This window comes from Cucurbita pepo, chromosome 1 (genome assembly GCF_057944985.1).
Source record: "Cucurbita pepo subsp. pepo isolate OVF chromosome 1, ASM5794498v1, whole genome shotgun sequence".
Taxonomy (NCBI): domain Eukaryota; kingdom Viridiplantae; phylum Streptophyta; class Magnoliopsida; order Cucurbitales; family Cucurbitaceae; genus Cucurbita; species Cucurbita pepo.
Genome location: NC_141798.1, coordinates 20,030,603 through 20,048,914, shown reverse-complemented (window position 1 = coordinate 20,048,914; position 18,312 = coordinate 20,030,603). Strand labels below are relative to the sequence as shown.

The window sequence follows — 18,312 nt, the reverse complement described above, 5'->3', positions numbered from 1 at the left end:
TAAATTACATTTATGCCTAACTTTAAGGCTCAAATAGACTACGTGCGCGAAGTATATGGACACCAAAACACCAAAAGTAATGCGTTGTTCTATGCCACAAGGACGACCTATATAGCTTATTTAAACGGCACTCAAATCAACAATTTGAGGTACCCTATTTTAAGAACTAAAGGAATAATCTTTATTGATGTATTTTTATTTGATCGAGTTTATGGAAGTGAGAGATTTAAATTTTCGACCCTACTCTATACTCAATAATATAACGAATTTAATTAATTAAATTCGTTGTAATCTAAACTTTGTGTATGATATGGTTCGATTATGAGTAAATTATTCGATGTTAAACTAATTATGGTTTCGAAACTAATCTTAGACGAGAAAAGTAAATCAAATATTAAAATTTTAAATATATTGTTATTTAATTTATTATAATAATAATTAAGATTTGAAATTTGGTTTTTCCAACTTTCAAAATGGTTACTTTTTAAAGACTTTATTTTCAAAAAAAACATAATTTGAGCTGAATAAGCACTAGAATTCATCTGAAAAGATGTTTTTAATTAGCGTTATTAATATCTTCATTTAACGTCCACCCACCCGGATAACTATTGATTAAGAAATGGTACTCTTTCGATAAAATCAACCTAGACGTTGCTTGCCATAGAAGCTTGCTAATTAATGGATTGGAAAAGTATTATTACTAATAATCACATATATATACGTTATTCTAACGGAGTTGTTTGACCCATGAAATTCACCGATCTAAAACCTTAACCATTTTGTCTTATCAAATGTTACTGTACTTTAGTTTTATTTAGTTTATGTAACACAAACACGTTAACTCGAGCTTCTTGGTCTCCAAATTTAACTGAAATGTAGCCTAAATTGCATGTGCTAAATAAAGCTTAGCTATTTGCCGGTTAAGATAAAAAGGTCTATCCGAGCTAGTAACCTACGGAGGCTATAGATATGCTAAAATCTCCGTATTTATATATGGAGAAAATTTCTAACATTATGGTACTATTCTATTTATTATTTTTCCTATCACCATCATATATTATCAAAATTTAAAATAAAATGGGTAGGTAGTTGTAAATCTTTAGTATTATACCAAAATAATAATAATAATAATTATTATTATTGTGAAAGCACACGGCCGTTGCAGAAGAGAACAAATCATTTTTCTAAGATATGGGCTTTAAGGGTAGGTGGATTGTGAGATATCACATCGGTTCGAGAGAAAAACGAATCATTCTTTACACGGGAGATGTTTAAAAACCTTGAGAGAAATCCGAACAAAAAAATTTAAACAAGACAATATCTGCAAACCGTAAGGTTAGGTGTTATAATAATAATAATAATAATAATAATAATTATTGCATTTTATTTAATTTAAAATGATATAGGTAGACATAAATGGATGAGTTCAAACCGTGGGTATTGAGAACAAAACGAAAACAAAATTGACCTTAATTTCCGGGAAATTTTCAAAAGAATTTTGGTTCGGCGAAGCATCGCCATCGACAAATCGGTGCTGGGCGACTTTAAGTGGGATCATAATGTACCGCTTGATGTTGCTAGTCGAGCAATCCTTATCTATACGCGTTCCAATGCGAAGCAACTTGTTCTTGAGCTTCTACGAATGTGGGACAACCTCCTCTCAAATCCATCCCAGTTACTACTGTGTTCACTCTTTTTCGTCTCATGTAATTGACGATTTTCTTACGGAACTCGTAAAAAAGAAAAAATCTGACACTGTGAAGCTTGATCGGACCCCTAATCCGTCTGCTTGAAACAACCCAACCAGAAAAGGAATCGCCGTTTCTTGCTGAAAACGAAATCCGGGAAGCTTCTGAGCTCCAACAAAGTCAAAAGGTAAATCCCATTGTTTTATTTTTGTTTTGGTCTTGTAGAATACTATTAAAAGATGATGACAAAGAAATGGAATGACAGGTCTAAAGTAATTGTCAAATGTCCACATATATTTATATACGGGAAATACACTCCAAATAAGCAATGGGCAACTCATAATCATCCAGTAAAAGGCACCCAACATTTTCCATTTTAATTGCTTCTTAGATTTGTGCATATATAACTCATCTGCATCTGCAAAAAGCTGGTTTGGGTTTAGTCAAGATGAAGTTTGGGAAGGAGTTTTTGTCCCAAATGGTGCCTGAATGGCAAGAAGCGTATTTGGATTACAATAATCTGAAAGCAGTTTTGGCAGAAGTGAGCCTATCTAAGCAGCCAAAAGCTTCAGATGCCTCAGGCAAGCTAAAGAGAAAGGTGTCTTTGTACAGAGCTTTCAGTGGGCTTACAGGGCGGAGGCATTCTCCAAGGATTCAGGATGATGCGATAATTACCAACATAGTTCAGAATGGTTCTGAAGAGAGCTACCAGAGCATGTTCTTCATGTCATCAGATCAAGGGGGTGAAAATGAGGTGGTTTTCTTTAGGAGACTTGATTATGAATTCAATAAAGTGGTGAGGTTTTACAAGAAGAAGGTGGGGGAGTTGATAGTGGAGGCAGAGGAATTGAGCAAACAGATGGATATCTTGATTGCTCTGAAGATAAAGGTGGAGAATCCAGATGTTGCGTTCGAAGATGTCAATGAACATGTCGATCTAGCAGGAAGTGTAGCCACCTCAACTTGTAATTCCATCAATGGCAGAGTTTCAGGTAAGTTAACATTGAAATCAAAGAACATGTTAGATCTTTTGTTGTAAAACTGCAATGGTTTATGTAGGAAAAGAAAGTTTGATTCTTTTTTACTGTCTAGATTGTATTTTTGAAGGACGATCACACTTGGAAATAACTCAGGAAGTTGAGGGGGAAGATGACGCAGCTTCGGTAGACGAGGACATGGAAGCAAAAGAGGCAAAGGGTCACTGCAGGAAGGGGAGCAGAGGAAGCATTCAAGCCACTCAAGAACTCAGGCCCGCTCCATTAGACTTCTTACCCCATGTACGGATTAACATCTCCCCGGAAACACCAGCATCAACTATAAAATACATGGTTGCACGTTCCAAGGCTCGGTTATCGTATAATAAGACCGAGTTGAGGAAGTCAGAAGAATTGATGACTCGGGCCTTGATTCAATTCTACCAAAAGCTTCAAGTTCTAAAAGGCTACAGGTAATGGTAATATATGAGTCTTGAAATCGTAGTGAAGATCATATTTCTTCATGAATTTGTCAAAATGTAATCGGTTTTATTCCTTATGGATCTTCAGCTTCTTAAACACATTGGCCATTTCGAAGATCTTGAAGAAGTATGAAAAGGTCTCTGCAGCTTCCAGTCTATTTAACCTAAAATAAATGATCTTTCTCCTTCAAGTTATTCTGAATCTATAATTTTGTCAATTCAGATAACATCACGTAAAGTGTCAAAGGTCTACTTAGAAATGGTGGATAAATCTCCTCTTGGCTGCACTATTGAGGTCTGTTACAATTCCTGAAGCTTCATTGTGATATATTTAGCCAATTCTTACCTGAAATGTTTCGGTACTGCCACAGCTTACAAGGCTCATAGAAAGAGTGGAGGCTGCTTTCATTAAGCACTTCGCAAATGGAAACCGAAGAAGAGGGATGGACATTTTGAGACGAAAAATCAGAAGGGAAAGACATGGAATTACATTTTTCTCCGGTAATAATACTTGTAGAGCAAAAGCTAATGTTTTTCAAGCTTGAGTTCATGAATTTTCCCAGAGTGTGTATTATAAACATATAGGAAACATGGAGATATTATTGCGATGTCTTATGATCATAAATCTGAATTGATTACCTGCAGGTTTCTTCTCCGGCTGTGCTCTTGCACTTATAGTGGCCATCATTTTAGTTATACACCTAAGAGATATCTTTGAGAGCGAAGGACGCAACCAGTATATGAATAACATATTTCCTCTCTACAGGTAATTTTAGATAGCCACTTTGAATTTCAGCTACCATCTACATACATATATTGATTTTGTACTTTTTTCAGCTTTTTTGGATTCATCATCTTGCACCTGATGGTATACTCTGCAAATATATACTTTTGGAGGCGTTACCGTGTCAATTACACATTTATGTTCGGCTTGAAGCAAGGAACAGAGTTGGGTCACCGAGAGGTCTTTTTCCTTAGTTCAGGTCTTGCTGTGCTCACATTGGCTTGTGTTCTTTCACATTTGGATATGGAGATTGACCCAGAAACCAAAAGCTACAAAGCCATAACCGAGTCGATTCCTTTAGCTCTACTCACTGTATGCTCCATCATTCATTGTGTAGTGCATGCCTCTAGTATTTATATCTTCATGCTGTAGCTATTATATTAAGAGTAAAGCCATGTCTGAACTGAACTCATTTTGCAGGCTGTTCTTCTTATAATATTTTGTCCTTTCAACATCATATTCCGTTCTAGCCGCTTCTTCCTCATTCATAGTGCATTTCGTTTGGTCTGCGCTCCGTTCTACAAGGTAGCCATGAGAAGAGAAGTTTAACAAATTTGACTTTCTACTTTTGATCGAAAAAGTGTTGGGTCAGTGCTAATTCACATCTTCTTTGCGTTTAGGTTACAATGGAAGACTTTTTCTTGGCAGATCAACTTACCAGCCAGGTTTGACATTCACCTGATTTCATTATCTTTCGTGCTCCCTGGAAATTTTAAACAACAAAACTAATACGCTTTACAATTTCACATCAGGTGCAAGCCTTCAGAAGTTTAGAATTCTATATCTGCTACTATGGGTGGGGCGACTTCATACGACGAACGAATTCATGCTCTCAGAGCAAATTTTTTGAAGCTTTTTACTTCGTTGTTGCAATTATTCCATACTGGATTCGTACTCTTCAGGTAATCAGCTGGTTTAGCTGATATTCTTTTATCAACTTCTCTAATGTATCAAACCATCAGAGCTAAGGTTGTTTAATGCTTGCAGTGCATTCGGCGCTTGATTGAAGATAAAGACGTAAAGCATGTGTTTAATGGACTGAAGTACTTCTCAACAATTGTTGCAATTGCAATGAGAACAAGCAATGATTTGAATATGGGGTTGACATGGAGAACCTTGGCTCTTGTTAGTTCTGTTGTTGCAACAATATCAGGCACATATTGGGATATAGTATGTGACTGGGGCCTTTTACGACGCGACTCGAAAAATCCATGGTTGAGAGACAAATTACTAATATCCAACAAGAGTGTTTACTTTGCAGCAATTGTAAGAACACTACTTGGAAAAGCTGTTTGCTTTCTGCTATTAAAACCAAAAGTAGCTGATAATTATACTTGGGATCTGAATTCAAGGTACTGAATGTCTTGCTACGGCTTGCTTGGATGCAATCAGTATTAGGTTTTAGAGAAGCTCCATTCATCCATAGACAAGCGTTGATTGCCATTGTCGCCGTGTTGGAAATCATTCGACGAGGAATCTGGAATTTCTTCAGGTGTGTTCTACTTTCCTTCATAATCTCAGGGAATGAATTAAGAGGGAAGTTTTTATTTGTGAAAGAAAGACTTGTAAATTTTGAATCCTTCAGGTTGGAGAACGAGCACCTAAACAATGTGGGGAAATACAGGGCATTCAACTCTGTTCCACTCCCTTTCAATTACGACAATGAGGAGATGAGGACCGGCTAATGAAGAACACAGATACTTTCTCTACTAATTTTTTTAATTCTTACACATGGCTTGATGGCTTGATTTTCTTTTTGTTTGTAATTCAAGTGTAGAAAGCAAGTTGTTGCTCTTATCATATTGAACAAGAAATAGGATTAGTTTACCCTGAGAATCTGTAAAAGGAAAAAGAGAAAGGATTAAAGATACCATTTCCTCCATACAAATGGATTGATTCGACAATTCAAGTTCATTTGCTATGCAGAAGTAGAACAATATCAAATGACAGCAAACATGGAACATAGAACTTATTTAGAAGAGCGAAAGAGTCGAAACAAAGGGTTCTATACATCGAATGTACAAAATTAGATATCTCTCATTCAAGTCGGATTTGTGTCGGATTTGTGTATGGAGTCGAAAGGTGAACTCTTGAAAAGAAAAAAACAAAACTATTCATCATCTTCATTACCTTTAGGCAAAGAAGTCGATGAGTTCGAGGGAGAGTTCTCATCGGTCACAGCACCGGTACTCTCGTCGTCCTGATTCTTAAAGAGAGAAGAAAATGACAATGGATTGTTGGTGGAACTTTCTTTTTGTAGGCCTTGAATGGCTGTCATCGCAGCAACAATGCTTCGATATAAATCCTCACTTTCTTCCCCAAGATTTGAAGGTGTCTTGGCAGTAATAGTTCTTGAGCTATCGAGTATCGGGTTCTGATCAACTTGTATGGCTGGGGTAGATTCAACGACTTCTGCTTCCAATGGGAAGAGTAGCTCGAGATTTGCCTCACATTGATGAACCAGACTTGTGAGAAGTTCTGTTGTAAAGAATGGTTGGCGTACTACAAGTTGCATGTAAGGCAAACGCAACAACTCGCCCGTTCGTTTGTCGTACTTCTTCAGAATTTTTATTAGCCCTGAAAAATTCATAGTTAGAAAGCTTCTTATGCCTGAGTTACAGAGACATGAACCATAACAACAATGCACCTAGGGACCAAAAACCAGAGGAAGTATTCTAAAGTTGGATATGAACTTACAATTTTCAACTCTCCTTAAGAAAAATGCATGATATTACGCTCAAGTTTCCATAGATTGATCTATTACTTTACCTCTGAGGTCATTTACCTGCAAAATTCAGGGAGCTATAGTTTTTGAGAAGCACCATTCCTCCATGAATGGCAACGAAGTCCTTACGAATGTTCATCATTTCTTCACTGAATTCACTCTCTGATGTGAAAACTCCTCCCCTGCTACTTTTTTCCTTGACATGATCAATTCTTTGCTTCAGCTCCTGTGTCAATAGGAACTCAAGCATCATTAGACAGCTAATAGTGATACAAGTGCCTGAAACCTTTCCAATCTCGATACGAAATTAGCATAGCACATAGTTTTTAATAGAACAAGTCCAAGAATGTAACCCTGCAAACATTATGCAGAAAACATACAGAGCGAGGCGAGAAGAACTAAACATCATCATGGCCACCCCAAAAAAGTTATAAGAGCCCCATATGTGAGATCTCATCAGTTGGAGAGGAGAACGAAACATTCTTTATAAGGGCGTGAAAGCCTCTCCCTAGCAAAACACGTTTTAAAAACCTTGAGGGGAAAGCCCAAATAAGACAATATCTGCTAGCGGTGGGCTTGGACTGTTATAAATGGTATTAGAGACAAACACCGGGCGATGTGCCAGCGAGGAGGTTGAGCCCGAAGGGGGTGAACACGAGGCGGTGTGCCAAAAAGAAGGCTGAGTCCCAAAGGGAGGTGATTTGGGAGGTCCTACATCAACTAGAGAAGGGAACGAGTGCCAGCGAGGACACTGGGCCCCAAAGAGAGTGGATTGTGAGATCCCACATCGATTGGAGAGGAGAACGAAACATTCTTTATAAGGGTGTGAAAATCTCTCCCTAGTATACGTATTTTAAAAACAAATCTTGAGGGGAAATTCCCAAAGAAGACACTATCTGCTAGCGGTGGACTTGGTCTCCTAGTACTCAATCAATCTTGTGTTCTACCAAGCTGACTTTTCTACGACCAACTCAGGCATTGCTAATCTTTAATCCAGGGAGACAGAAGCTGCCGTGAAGGCTCATTGGAAGGCCAATAAGAATGACTTGACTGCATAGTCATGGATGGCTCAACTCCTACTGTAATCCAAAATATGGGGCATGGTGCACATTACACTTCAGATAGGTTTCTTAATCTCATAACAATTTAGCAGAGATGTCAACTTTAACCCTTTACCAATTAGCTTAGAAATGTCAAATACCCCACAGAGAAAGCAATAGCACAGTAAACCCAAATTGTAAATGCATGTACATATCAGAGCAACAGGCAGGCAAATCGAAGAACAGTCGCCAAAAACAAAGAAAGTAAAACAAAAAACAGAGAACCTGAAATCGAATAACAAACTCCTCCTCTTTATCAACATAAAAATCATTCAACTTCTCCAGCTCTTCATTCAGAATCTTAAGGAACCAATCCTGCAGGTCAACCAAAGAACCCTCACCCGTCTCGCAGCGGTCACGAACGGATTCAAAAGACGTAGAATCGGAGGGATCGTCAAAGGAAACCGGCTGCTGAAGGGGAGGAAGAACAAAATTAAGCGAATAGTTGGTGGGTATTGGATCAATGGTAGAAGGGAGATTAGGGTAGTGTTTGATGAGCTTTTTGAGGGGTTTGTAACACAGAAACTTGTCCCTCCACTCGGGAAGCGTCTGCTCCAGATGGGTTTTGAATTCCTTCCCAAATTTCATAGCACAAATCTCGAAAGATTGGAGTTGACGATGCGAAAAAAATGGAAAGGGGGGAATGAATGAACTCAGAATTTAGAAGGAATCAAAGGGAAAATCAAGAAGGAATCGAGAAAACTGGAATCTGGGTGTGCCAAATTCTATCAGAATCCATGAATATTTGTATGCTCTTGATCTAACACCATTTGTGCTTCCAGATTAAGATCCATTTGCTCTGTCAAAAGCAATTGTTTAAGGGTTTTTTTTTTTTTCTTCTTCTTCTTCTTTTAATTATTCTTTTGTATTCTAATCCACTCTACCTTTAAAAAATTTAAGATAATTTATTTTTAAATTATAGTGTTAACAATTATTTTATTTGAATTGGTAGACAAATTTAATATTTTTTTAGTTTTCGTTTAAAACAATTATTTAAATAATAGATTTTGAAGTTTTTATAAGAATAAATAAATAAATTAGATAGTGTAAAATTAATTTGAAAATTAAACTAGAGTTATTATCATCACCACCGTCGATTTCCAACGTCTTAAAATTAATTTTCTGCTTGGCCGTTGATGTAGCTTCTTTGTTTAAAGATTGGCGGGAGATTCCCCTGCGGTGCCCTAATTTCAGCGATCGCTGTATTTAAATGCCGATGCCAATGTTCTAGCGGCATTGTTCGACATCCGGAGCGGAAGCTCTTATGCCCAATAGCAGAAATAAGCTACGTTGTATACCTAAATTTGGTCAGTGATTTGCTTTGGTGATGTATTTTGTATGCACAGTCGTTAATCTTTATATTCTGCATGAAGATTTAGATTTTCAAGCTTTCTGATCCGGCCATTTCCGTTTCCTTTCTTGACTTTCTTGAAGAAGGAGTTTACCATATGCATTTATTGCAGTTTTTTTTTTTTTTCGTCGGGAATGTCGATTTCAGCCTTGAAACCTGCAGGGGTTCAATCCCTTGAGTCGTGTAGAGCCCCTGTTTCCATTATGCTGGAGTTAACATCTATGCTTTTTTTTCGCATTTTCCATTATGTGAATTTGTTAAACGGAGTTCGAATTTAGATTGCATCTTTGTTAGGAATTTACTCTCCACAATGGTAGGATATTGGAGTCCTTAAACAAAGTTTACCCTTTGTTAAAAGAAAAATAAGCTCACAACTTTTTGTTCGACATGGCTAAGTCAAGGGTATGGTTCTTACACCATGATATCAACTTTCTACAATGGTAAGCTTTTATGGTACGAATTGAGATGTATTCTTACTTATAAATTCATGATCATTCTCTAAATTAACCAATATGGAATTCATTCCTAACAATCCTCAAACATTAGCATGGACCGTGACATATTATTTGTTGCCATTAAACTTCATAGCACTGGTACTGAGGCTCCTTGATGATAACTGTAATTATGGTGCCTATTATCGATGTGCTACAATAAAAGGGATCCGCTTTGCAGCATAAGCACTTTTGAATGTATGTGCTGCCTGTAAAGCCCTTACACTAACAAATGGCATTTAAATATATCTTCCAATCTTTTACTTCCACCAGTTTGCTGATTGAGATTTCTGTATGATCTTATTACATTTGGTATCACAGAAGCTTCTATGATTTTTTGGGTTTGCAGCTCAAGGGGTCTTAAACCGTTATTTCTTGCTTTAATCCTTGGGCTGTTAAGTGTTGCTCAAGATTGCCGATGCTTTGTTGTGGGTTATGGTGTACTTCAGGACAGGAAGATTCATCTCATAAGTTTATAACTTGAACATCGCTCGATCGATCGTTCTTATTTTGAAGCGTGTGTTCTTCAATGAACATCGCATCATATTGGATTTAGGGGATGAATGTAGTTAAATAAATGAGGCTTCTTAAACAGCAGAAATCAATGAGATTTGTATATTTAGCTCCACACAGTAACGTGTTTGTATTTGTTGAATTTAATATGTGCAGAGGAGGAGCCATGTGAGGTCTTATTATAAGGTGAAATAAATGTGGTACCTTTTAATTATTATTATTATTATGTTATAATTAATTAAGAAATAAAATGTTATTTATGTGGCCAAAATTTTGCTTTGGTGGTTCCCCAGTTATCAACACAGCCTGGCTTCTATCATCCTTATTTAATGAGGGGTTGAAAATTGAAATTATTATTTATCTGCTTAGTAGTAATTTAATATTGGTTAAATTATAAGATTAGGAAGTAAATTTTAATGTCTGTGTACAATTTTATAACCCTTATCAAATTTGAAAAGTTTCTTCCAGCTTCGTTTTCTTTCAAAGTTCGAGTCTCACATGGACTAACTAAGGGGAAGATCATGGGTGTATAAGTGAGGGACACTATCCCCGTTGGTAAGAGGCTTTTTGGAGAAACAAAAAATATGCTCAAAGTGAACCATATTGTCCTATTATAAAAAGTCTTGATTTACTCAAATTGGATTATCTCTGCTTGTATTTGACCGGAAACATGTGCCCATGACTGTTTTAGGGTCAAATTTGGCGTTTGATTGCGTTTTGTGCTCTGGTTTTCTTTTCATTATCCATTTGAGTAGGTTCATTCTCGGTTTGATCCTATTTTGTACTACGAATTGGTCAACTCATAAGTTCAATCAGGCTAATCGATCTTGTTAAGTTAGATTAGTTGTCCAATTCAGTTGAATCGATTTCATTCAACCAATTTTTTTGTTCCATTTTCATAGTAAGCTTCCATACCATTATTGTCAAGTGTAGATAGCTTGAAAGTATACCATCATTGTAAAGTGTAGATAGCTTGAAAGTTTAGGACAGTGCAAACTATTTATTTGTCTTTTAATCAAGTTAAAACATTTTTTGGTTCGAACGACTGTTGATCTTAAATCATTAGATATATATGTACATGTGGTTGCTATGTGTGATTAAATATATATGTACATGTGATTGCTATGTGATTTTTGTGTTATGAGACATCTTACCTACTCTAAAAGATTGGTATTTCAAAATGAAATTGTGGCAATAACATATCAAGACATGCTTTAATTGTACAACTAATGACATAGGCTGGTTGTCCCACGATTTCGTTCTTGCACACAGACTCATTGACAAGAGTTTAAAGTTTTATGGATTACGTGCACATTAATTGGTCAAGTTTGGGTCCAGTAAACAAGCTGGCTAACTAGTATTTATAGATTTGGATAAAGGTAGAGCTTGGTTATCCTATATGGGTGGAGTCATGAGTTAGTTGGCTCATCTACGAACGATTTTAGATCTCTCAATTTACATTATTTTGTTGTCTAGTGCGTGTGCATATCAAATTCCAACAAGGACGTGTAAGGATCGTAATGAAAAGAGACTCTTGGCCTTCCATTATCGTAGTAGCAATCAAGATATATATATGAATAGTTTAAAAGAGGTTATATAAGTCGGAAATGGGAGATGGGACCAAGATGAATGACTTACATAATTGCTATCTCTATCCTCATTTGGCTTGTCTGTTTCTTATGTTTTTGGATTATACCATTGGGAGAAGCTGGAAACCTAATTCACAAGAAAGCTGCAAAAGTGATACCTTAATTTCCACAAATATTCATGTCTCACCCTTTTGTGAAAACATTATGCAAGGCGTAACACTTTACATTATTAATATACACTTGATTTATGCTGATAAATTTAGTTGTGAGTTGATGATAAACTTAGAATTAAATGTGAGAGTAGAGTTTATTAATAGGAGTAGCTCAGAACCGACATAGTTGGTGAAACTCTGAATCACATAGAACCATTTTTATTACACATTTACGAGTTCATAATTATGGATGCAACTAAAATCTGCAAACCCAGCTAAATTCTTGAGCCTCACACACACACACACACACACACACGCACACACACACACTCCAATCTGTTTTAGAAAATGGAAGAATTAGAGGGAGAAGAATTTACCAAATTAAGAATGCTATTCCAGTAATTCTTGTTATCTTCATAGTAATCACTTGCTGCACTCCCACTTCCATTTTCAGAGTCCTCACCACCACCACCACCTCCTCCTTCAGATTGGCTTCTTTCAACTTTGTTGTTTAGAAGAAGATTAGTGAAGCCTTCTTCAGCAATGGCTTCTTTTGTTCTTAAAGATTCAGCTGTCCATGTTGCTTCAATGGATAATGTCATATCATGAGATGTAAACGACATTGAATTCTCAAAACCCTCCTTGTATTCTGGTAATTGGCTTGAGTTTCCAAATCCCTCTTCCTTCCACTCTCTCTCACAAGAGCTTGAACTCCCCACAAACTCGATCATAGCCGCTGAATTCTCGCCCTCGCCGCACCCGGTGGCCATAACTGGCAGTACATTCTCTGAGAAAGTCAATGTCGAGGTAGGCGACTCGAGGTCACCCCCAATACCACGGGTCAGAATGCCACTGGCTCCTTCGGCCGATTTGGACCACCCTACCAATGACATTAAAGAAAAGCTAAATTTACCGTAACCTATCAACTTAAACGTTCAAGTTTAAAATAGTGAACTTTAGTACACACCATTGTTCCAAGCTTTCAATGCCTTGAGCGAACGGGAAGCCATGGCAGCGGGCGAGTCGGAATTGGGCAAAAGCTGAGCTGAAGTTGAAGTTGAAGAGGAAGAAGGTGGAAAACAAGGAGGGTTTGGAAGTTGTTGGAGAGAAGAATGTGAGTTATTATTACGTAGCCTGGATTCTCTAACAAGCCTTGCTTCAGCTTCAAGCCTAGCACTTTCCCACTGTGCTATGTGGCTTAAATTAGCCACACTTTTTGGCTGGCCATCACCGGTGAGCAAAGCGTCATTTTTAGGCTTGTGGGTAACTGGGTCAATCCCCATTTTAGCCAATCTTTTCTTAAGATGTGTGTTCCAATAATTTTTAATCTCATTATCAGTTCTCTTTGGCAAGTGAGTTGCTATGGCCGACCACCTAAACATCCACACAAACAAGAGGGTTTCAAACACGAGAGTTTTGATGACAAAATTTCTGTAACGGCCCAGATTCACTGCTAGCAGATATTGTTCTCTTTAGACTTTCCCATTCGGGTTTACCCTAAAACACGTCTGCTAGGGGAGGTTTCCACACCCTTATAAATGGTGGTTTGTTCTCCTCCACTGCTAGCAGATATTGTCCTCTTTAGGCTTTTCCCTTTTGGGCTTACCCTAAAACACGTTTGTTAGGGGAGGTTTCCACATCCTTATAAATGGTGGTTTGTTCTCCTCCCCAACCAATGTGAGACATCACAATTTCAGACACCATTTCGTGTTGGTGAAGAAATTTAGTAGGTGTGTGTGTTGTGTTTGCAAAATTTCAGGTTGTCAGAAGAGTCGTAATATTATTAACGATGAAGCCAAAGTTGGCATCAATATCAGTGCACTTCATCCCAAAAGATTCAAGCTTTTTGGTTGAATATTGAATGTTTTATGTCATTTTTCTTCAAAAAAAGAGACAAGAACAAGACAATTCAGTAGCCCAGAACACGAGAAAATTGAAGGAGCGAGGCAAAAAAAACAAAGAAAAAAAAAGATGTACCTGTTGCCCAAAAGAGCATGGAGTTGAATAATGGTCTGTTCTTCTTGCAAACTGAACTTGCCTCTCTTAATATCAGGTCTAAGATAATTAATCCATCGCAGTCTACAGCTCTTGCCACATCTTTGGAGCCCTAAAGCCAAACGTTTTCATCAAACAAAGGTTCATTTGCATACATTAAAAGGAAAAAAAGAAAAGGGTTTAAAAAGAAATGTTATGAAGAAGGGAAAGAGACCAGCTTTAGAAGGCAAAGCACGCCAACTTCCATGGCCATGTTCTTCGATATAAGCCAACAGCTTTTGGTCTTCTTCAGGAGTCCATGGCCCTTTCTTCAACCCCACTTTGTCACAGCAAGGTGACCTTCCCATTGGAGAGGAGGAAGAAGAAGAAGAAGAAGAAGAAGAAGAAGAAGAAGAAGAAGAAGAAGAAGAAGAAGAAGAAGAAAGAGAGTGAGTGAGTGAGTGAGGGAGTGAGTGTGGTTTGTAAATGAAGAGATGGGCAGTGGCATAAATGGGGAGAGAATTAAATGCGCCTAAGCCAACACACAAAATCTCACATATGACAAACCTTTTCTTTTATTTATTAATTTATTTTTCTCTATTTTCTATTCAATCTCAACAATTATTCATTAAATTATATTATTTTTCCACTAATTTCTTTTGTATTCGTTGACCTTTTTTTTCCATCAGATAACTCAGTTGAGAATTTAGGAAGAAGAAAAAATTATGAGTGACAAATTTTCATGATTTATAGGCATAATAATGAAAATCATTTAATAATTTTCAATAATAATTGAATCCTATTCAATTGCTTTTAGTAATTATTAAGACTGAATAGATGTGATGTCCTCATTTTTCTAATCCTACCACTAAGGTCACTCACTAACAAATTATTTTTGGCTCTAAAAAATATTTCTAAATTATACAGTTCACATATATATATTATATATATATATTAGAATGAAGACTGTGTGAAAATAAGTTAAGAGGAAACAAATTTTTAATTGTGAAATTATGAAATAGTAATTTAAATTGGAGGGACAACCTTAAAGTTACCACGAACACCCTTTATTCCAACCCACCATTTTTTCTTTTAAATTAAAATTGATCTTTTATTTTTATTATTATTATTTATCCCTTTTTTTATATTTTTTTTCGTGAGAGTTAATCGAGCTTTTATGCTAATAAATATCGTTTACCAACCTACTTTTCAGTTAATGTTTTTTTATTATTTAGAGGTCTTTAAAAAATAATAATAGTAATAATCACTCATAAAAAAATTTAGTGGTTGGGAATAAAATAGTTTTTTTTTTCTCTCTCTCTCTCTCTCTCTTAGGTGGGGAAATAGGCAACTATTACCGGCAGTAAATGCCGATTAAAGATAGAACTTTTGGTTGATGTGGGTCAGTAAATTAAAGGCAGCTTAGTCAAAATTCAATAATTCAAAACAATGTTAATACATATATAATTTCAATATTAGATCTTGAGAGCATAAAGTTTTAACTAGTTTCCATCTATTTCACATGATTGTATGTCAATTATTGTTAAATTTTTAGGAATTATTGCAAATTACAAATAACAAATCATATTTTTCTGCAAGATTTAGCTGATCATGTAACAGTGCAGTATCAAAAGATTTAAAAAAAAAAAAATTCTAAAACCATATTGCCAAATTAAATTAAGCAAAAATTGATGATATGATTAAATATTAGTGCTAAAAAATGAACGCTCCAATTATTAGTCTACCCTGCAGGGTGGACAAAATTAAAATCCCTAAGTACCTGTCTTCCTGGGTGTACCAAAGCCAATGAGTAGCATTATAATCCAAGCAGTTTCTTTAGTAGATGGAAAGTCAATGCCGCTCGGAAAGCTGTTCATTCACAACTCTATAAGGCTAATCTGTTTATTGACAAAAATTATTAACACAATAATTTCAATGAACTAACCCACTATTATCTTTGGGGCTCCAAATGTGTTCAACTGCTAAGCAACCCTTCATCAACTCAGATCTGGAAAAATGTAGGCAAAGATTTGAAGCCAACTTGAAGAAGATGCTATTATTAGTGATTGATTGAAATAACAGATACCGACCATTGTGACTAGATAATGCATCGATTGCAGTTACTCATTGTCATGAGACATACTTTCCAAGCTTCCATTAACAATTGGACATTCATGGAAGAATGCTTACCTTTCAAAACACTGCGTTTTCCATTATAATCTAAATTACATATAAATCATTAATGGTTGACATGTGAATTTAATAACATGCTTAAAACGCAGCAGACAAAGAATTGACTGTATAAAGCACTTGAAGCATTCCCAGAAAAACAATTTCAAGACTCCTAATAAAATATAATCCTTCAACCAGTATTTGCGCCACAATAATCACTTCAAAGCTAATAGCCTTTTATTGCATGTCCTAACGTCGCTTCAACTAACTCAGAACCAGGCAAGAGGTTAAGGCAACAAAAAAGTCAAGAGTTACTCTGTTTCCATTGCAAGTGTTGAAATGAATAATCCTAAAAGACCCAAGGAGGGTATAGTGGTCATTTTGAGTCCAACTTTATAAACCCTTTCCCTGTCATAGCTTGTATGTGTCCTACTTGTTCCCAAATTGTAAATGCAAAAATAAATGAGTGAGTGATTGATGGAAGAAGTCTGGACCTCAAAACTTGACCTTGGTAATGAGTCCAGACCCAAAGTTTGGCTGCTAAATAAGTACATCTTCCATATAACATACGTATCCTTATTTCATCTAATAGTGGACTCAACTATGCTCTACTTTCAGAAGTTAGCTTGAATAATCCATTCTAAAAAGAAGCTCTAATTATTTAGGGGATTCTGGAAATACATCATCCAAGCATCCCTATAATTCCACCTTTCCTCATCAGCAATCCAGATCCGGCAAGCACTTTAATGAGAAATTGAGACCGTGGCTGCTTATTTGTATAACTTTCTCACAATAGTGTGTTAATGGGTACTTTCATAGTCTTCTGAATGCGGAAGCAATTTATTGATTATGGACTCCAAGCTTGTGAAGGTGAATCATAAACGATTTGGGGCAACAGAAGAGGGTGGGGGTCCATAAGAGAAAAGAAAAGCCTTTTCTATAAGCTTAAATGCTTTGTTTATGAGGGTGTGAGAAGCAAAACTTTACAGATCCGGCATTCATGTTGTAGACGAGACCGTGGGGACAACTAATTTACTACGATTTCATCACTGCCAACTTTAGCTTTGAATAGGTCCAACATAAGAGTAAATAGCCCTAATAAATGTACACCATAACATTTGTAAAAAAAGATACAAGTCCACACATGCAATTTCTTTTCGAAATAAAAGAGATGGATCAAAGGCACAATAAAGAAACAAGAAAATGAAGGTGGAAGGATCCGTCACCTCACCTCTGGTTTCCCTGATCCTGCATACTGAGTTGTCTAACAGCTTAGAATATTAGGATCTGGAGTCGTTGCCTTGAGCTCAGCTATTCCCCTCCTCCTCTACAATTAACCAAACAAATCATAACCAGCATTATATGTGTAAATCAACACTAAAGGAAGAGTAAAATACATGATCATTGATGTACACAGCTGAACTTAGCAAAAAGTTAAGCAAAGCAGATAATAAGAATTCATAGAAATGAGATAATTCAGTCATTAATAGTTACCTAAATTGAGATTTACAAGCGAGTAACAGATAGATGAATATTCTGGTGTTTAAAGGCACATTTTGGGAATTGGATATTTTCTTTGCCTATCCTTTCATTTATTTCTGTCCTAGTTGCTGATATACTCTGCAACATTGTCATTGTCAAAACTTGAATGCTTTTGACAGGCTGTTTCGTGTCTTACATCCACACAAAACTTCTAAATTTAAACTACAGTAAATTCAAGGCATCAGCATAAATGTTTTGATATTCATTACACAGGCAGATGAGCAATTGTGCTGTACAACCATTGGTTCATGTGAATAGGATATGATTAGAACTAGAAAGAGGGTATCGATTCACCAAATCCCATCTGTTGTTCTTGGAGGCACCATAGAATCAGTAATCTACTAATAAATACATCGAAACAATTGCCAAAAACATCTTCCGAAGTTCAAGTTAAAGATCTTCCATCAATGAGATTACGAATGTCGAATACCAAAATATCAATTTCAAAACATTCCCAGAATTTCAGATCTTAATCCAAACTAATCACCGAAGAAAAACATTAATTAAAAAACAAATCAGTAAATTCGACTTCAATTCAAAAATCATGGTTTCTTGACTACCTCTTTGATTTTAGCGCCCAGGTTGATCGCGATGAGTTCTACGGGCTGGTCTCGATGGCGCGCAAAGTTAGTTCAGAATCAGAATGAAGTTGCAATCTAACTACTTTGGGTTGGAGGAATTTAATTTGGCCCATTTATTATTTAAATGGGCCCTAGCCGAATAGCCCAATAATCATTATTAAATTAAAAAAATCATAAAATATTTAGTTACGAAA

At 36.3% G+C, this 18,312-nt stretch overlaps 3 protein-coding genes and 1 long non-coding RNA gene across 5 annotated transcripts; 2 read left to right on the top strand and 2 right to left on the bottom strand.

The window, feature by feature from the left end:
* The first annotated feature begins 1,626 nt into the window (after positions 1–1,626).
* LOC111803988 (phosphate transporter PHO1 homolog 3) lies at positions 1,627–5,842 on the top strand. 2 transcript variants are annotated; one of them, XM_087124322.1, is made up of 14 exons: positions 1,627–1,875; positions 1,954–2,680; positions 2,796–3,135; positions 3,233–3,281; positions 3,368–3,439; positions 3,516–3,645; positions 3,790–3,910; positions 3,982–4,240; positions 4,349–4,453; positions 4,549–4,593; positions 4,681–4,830; positions 4,916–5,194; positions 5,281–5,420; positions 5,514–5,842. In XM_087124322.1, the coding sequence occupies exons 2-14, from the start codon at positions 2,137–2,139 to the stop codon at positions 5,611–5,613; spliced, it is 2,334 nt and encodes a 777-aa protein (XP_086980448.1). In that variant the 5' UTR covers positions 1,627–1,875; positions 1,954–2,136; the 3' UTR covers positions 5,614–5,842. The 2 variants fall into 2 exon arrangements, with proteins under 2 accessions (XP_086980448.1, XP_023544390.1); XM_023688622.2 differs by having other exon boundaries at positions 1,628–1,875; positions 2,781–3,135.
* A 30-nt stretch (positions 5,843–5,872) lies between these two features.
* LOC111804026 (SPX domain-containing protein 4) lies at positions 5,873–8,460 on the bottom strand. Its single transcript, XM_023688688.2, has 3 exons — positions 7,979–8,460; positions 6,714–6,879; positions 5,873–6,505 (listed from the first exon to the last, which is right to left on the bottom strand). The coding sequence occupies exons 1-3, from the start codon at positions 8,339–8,341 to the stop codon at positions 6,039–6,041; spliced, it is 996 nt and encodes a 331-aa protein (XP_023544456.1). The 5' UTR covers positions 8,342–8,460; the 3' UTR covers positions 5,873–6,038.
* On the top strand, positions 8,376–10,368 carry LOC111804042 (uncharacterized). Its single transcript, XR_002816454.2, has 2 exons — positions 8,376–8,500; positions 8,896–10,368. It is a non-coding gene; the product is annotated as an uncharacterized LOC111804042 (long non-coding RNA).
* A 1,665-nt stretch (positions 10,369–12,033) lies between these two features.
* LOC111804012 (transcription factor MYB16) lies at positions 12,034–14,332 on the bottom strand. Its single transcript, XM_023688661.2, has 4 exons — positions 14,059–14,332; positions 13,827–13,956; positions 12,817–13,223; positions 12,034–12,729 (listed from the first exon to the last, which is right to left on the bottom strand). Exons 1-4 carry the CDS (start codon positions 14,189–14,191, stop codon positions 12,191–12,193), a joined length of 1,209 nt encoding a protein of 402 aa, XP_023544429.2. The 5' UTR covers positions 14,192–14,332; the 3' UTR covers positions 12,034–12,190.
* Positions 14,333–18,312: the final 3,980 nt, after the last annotated feature.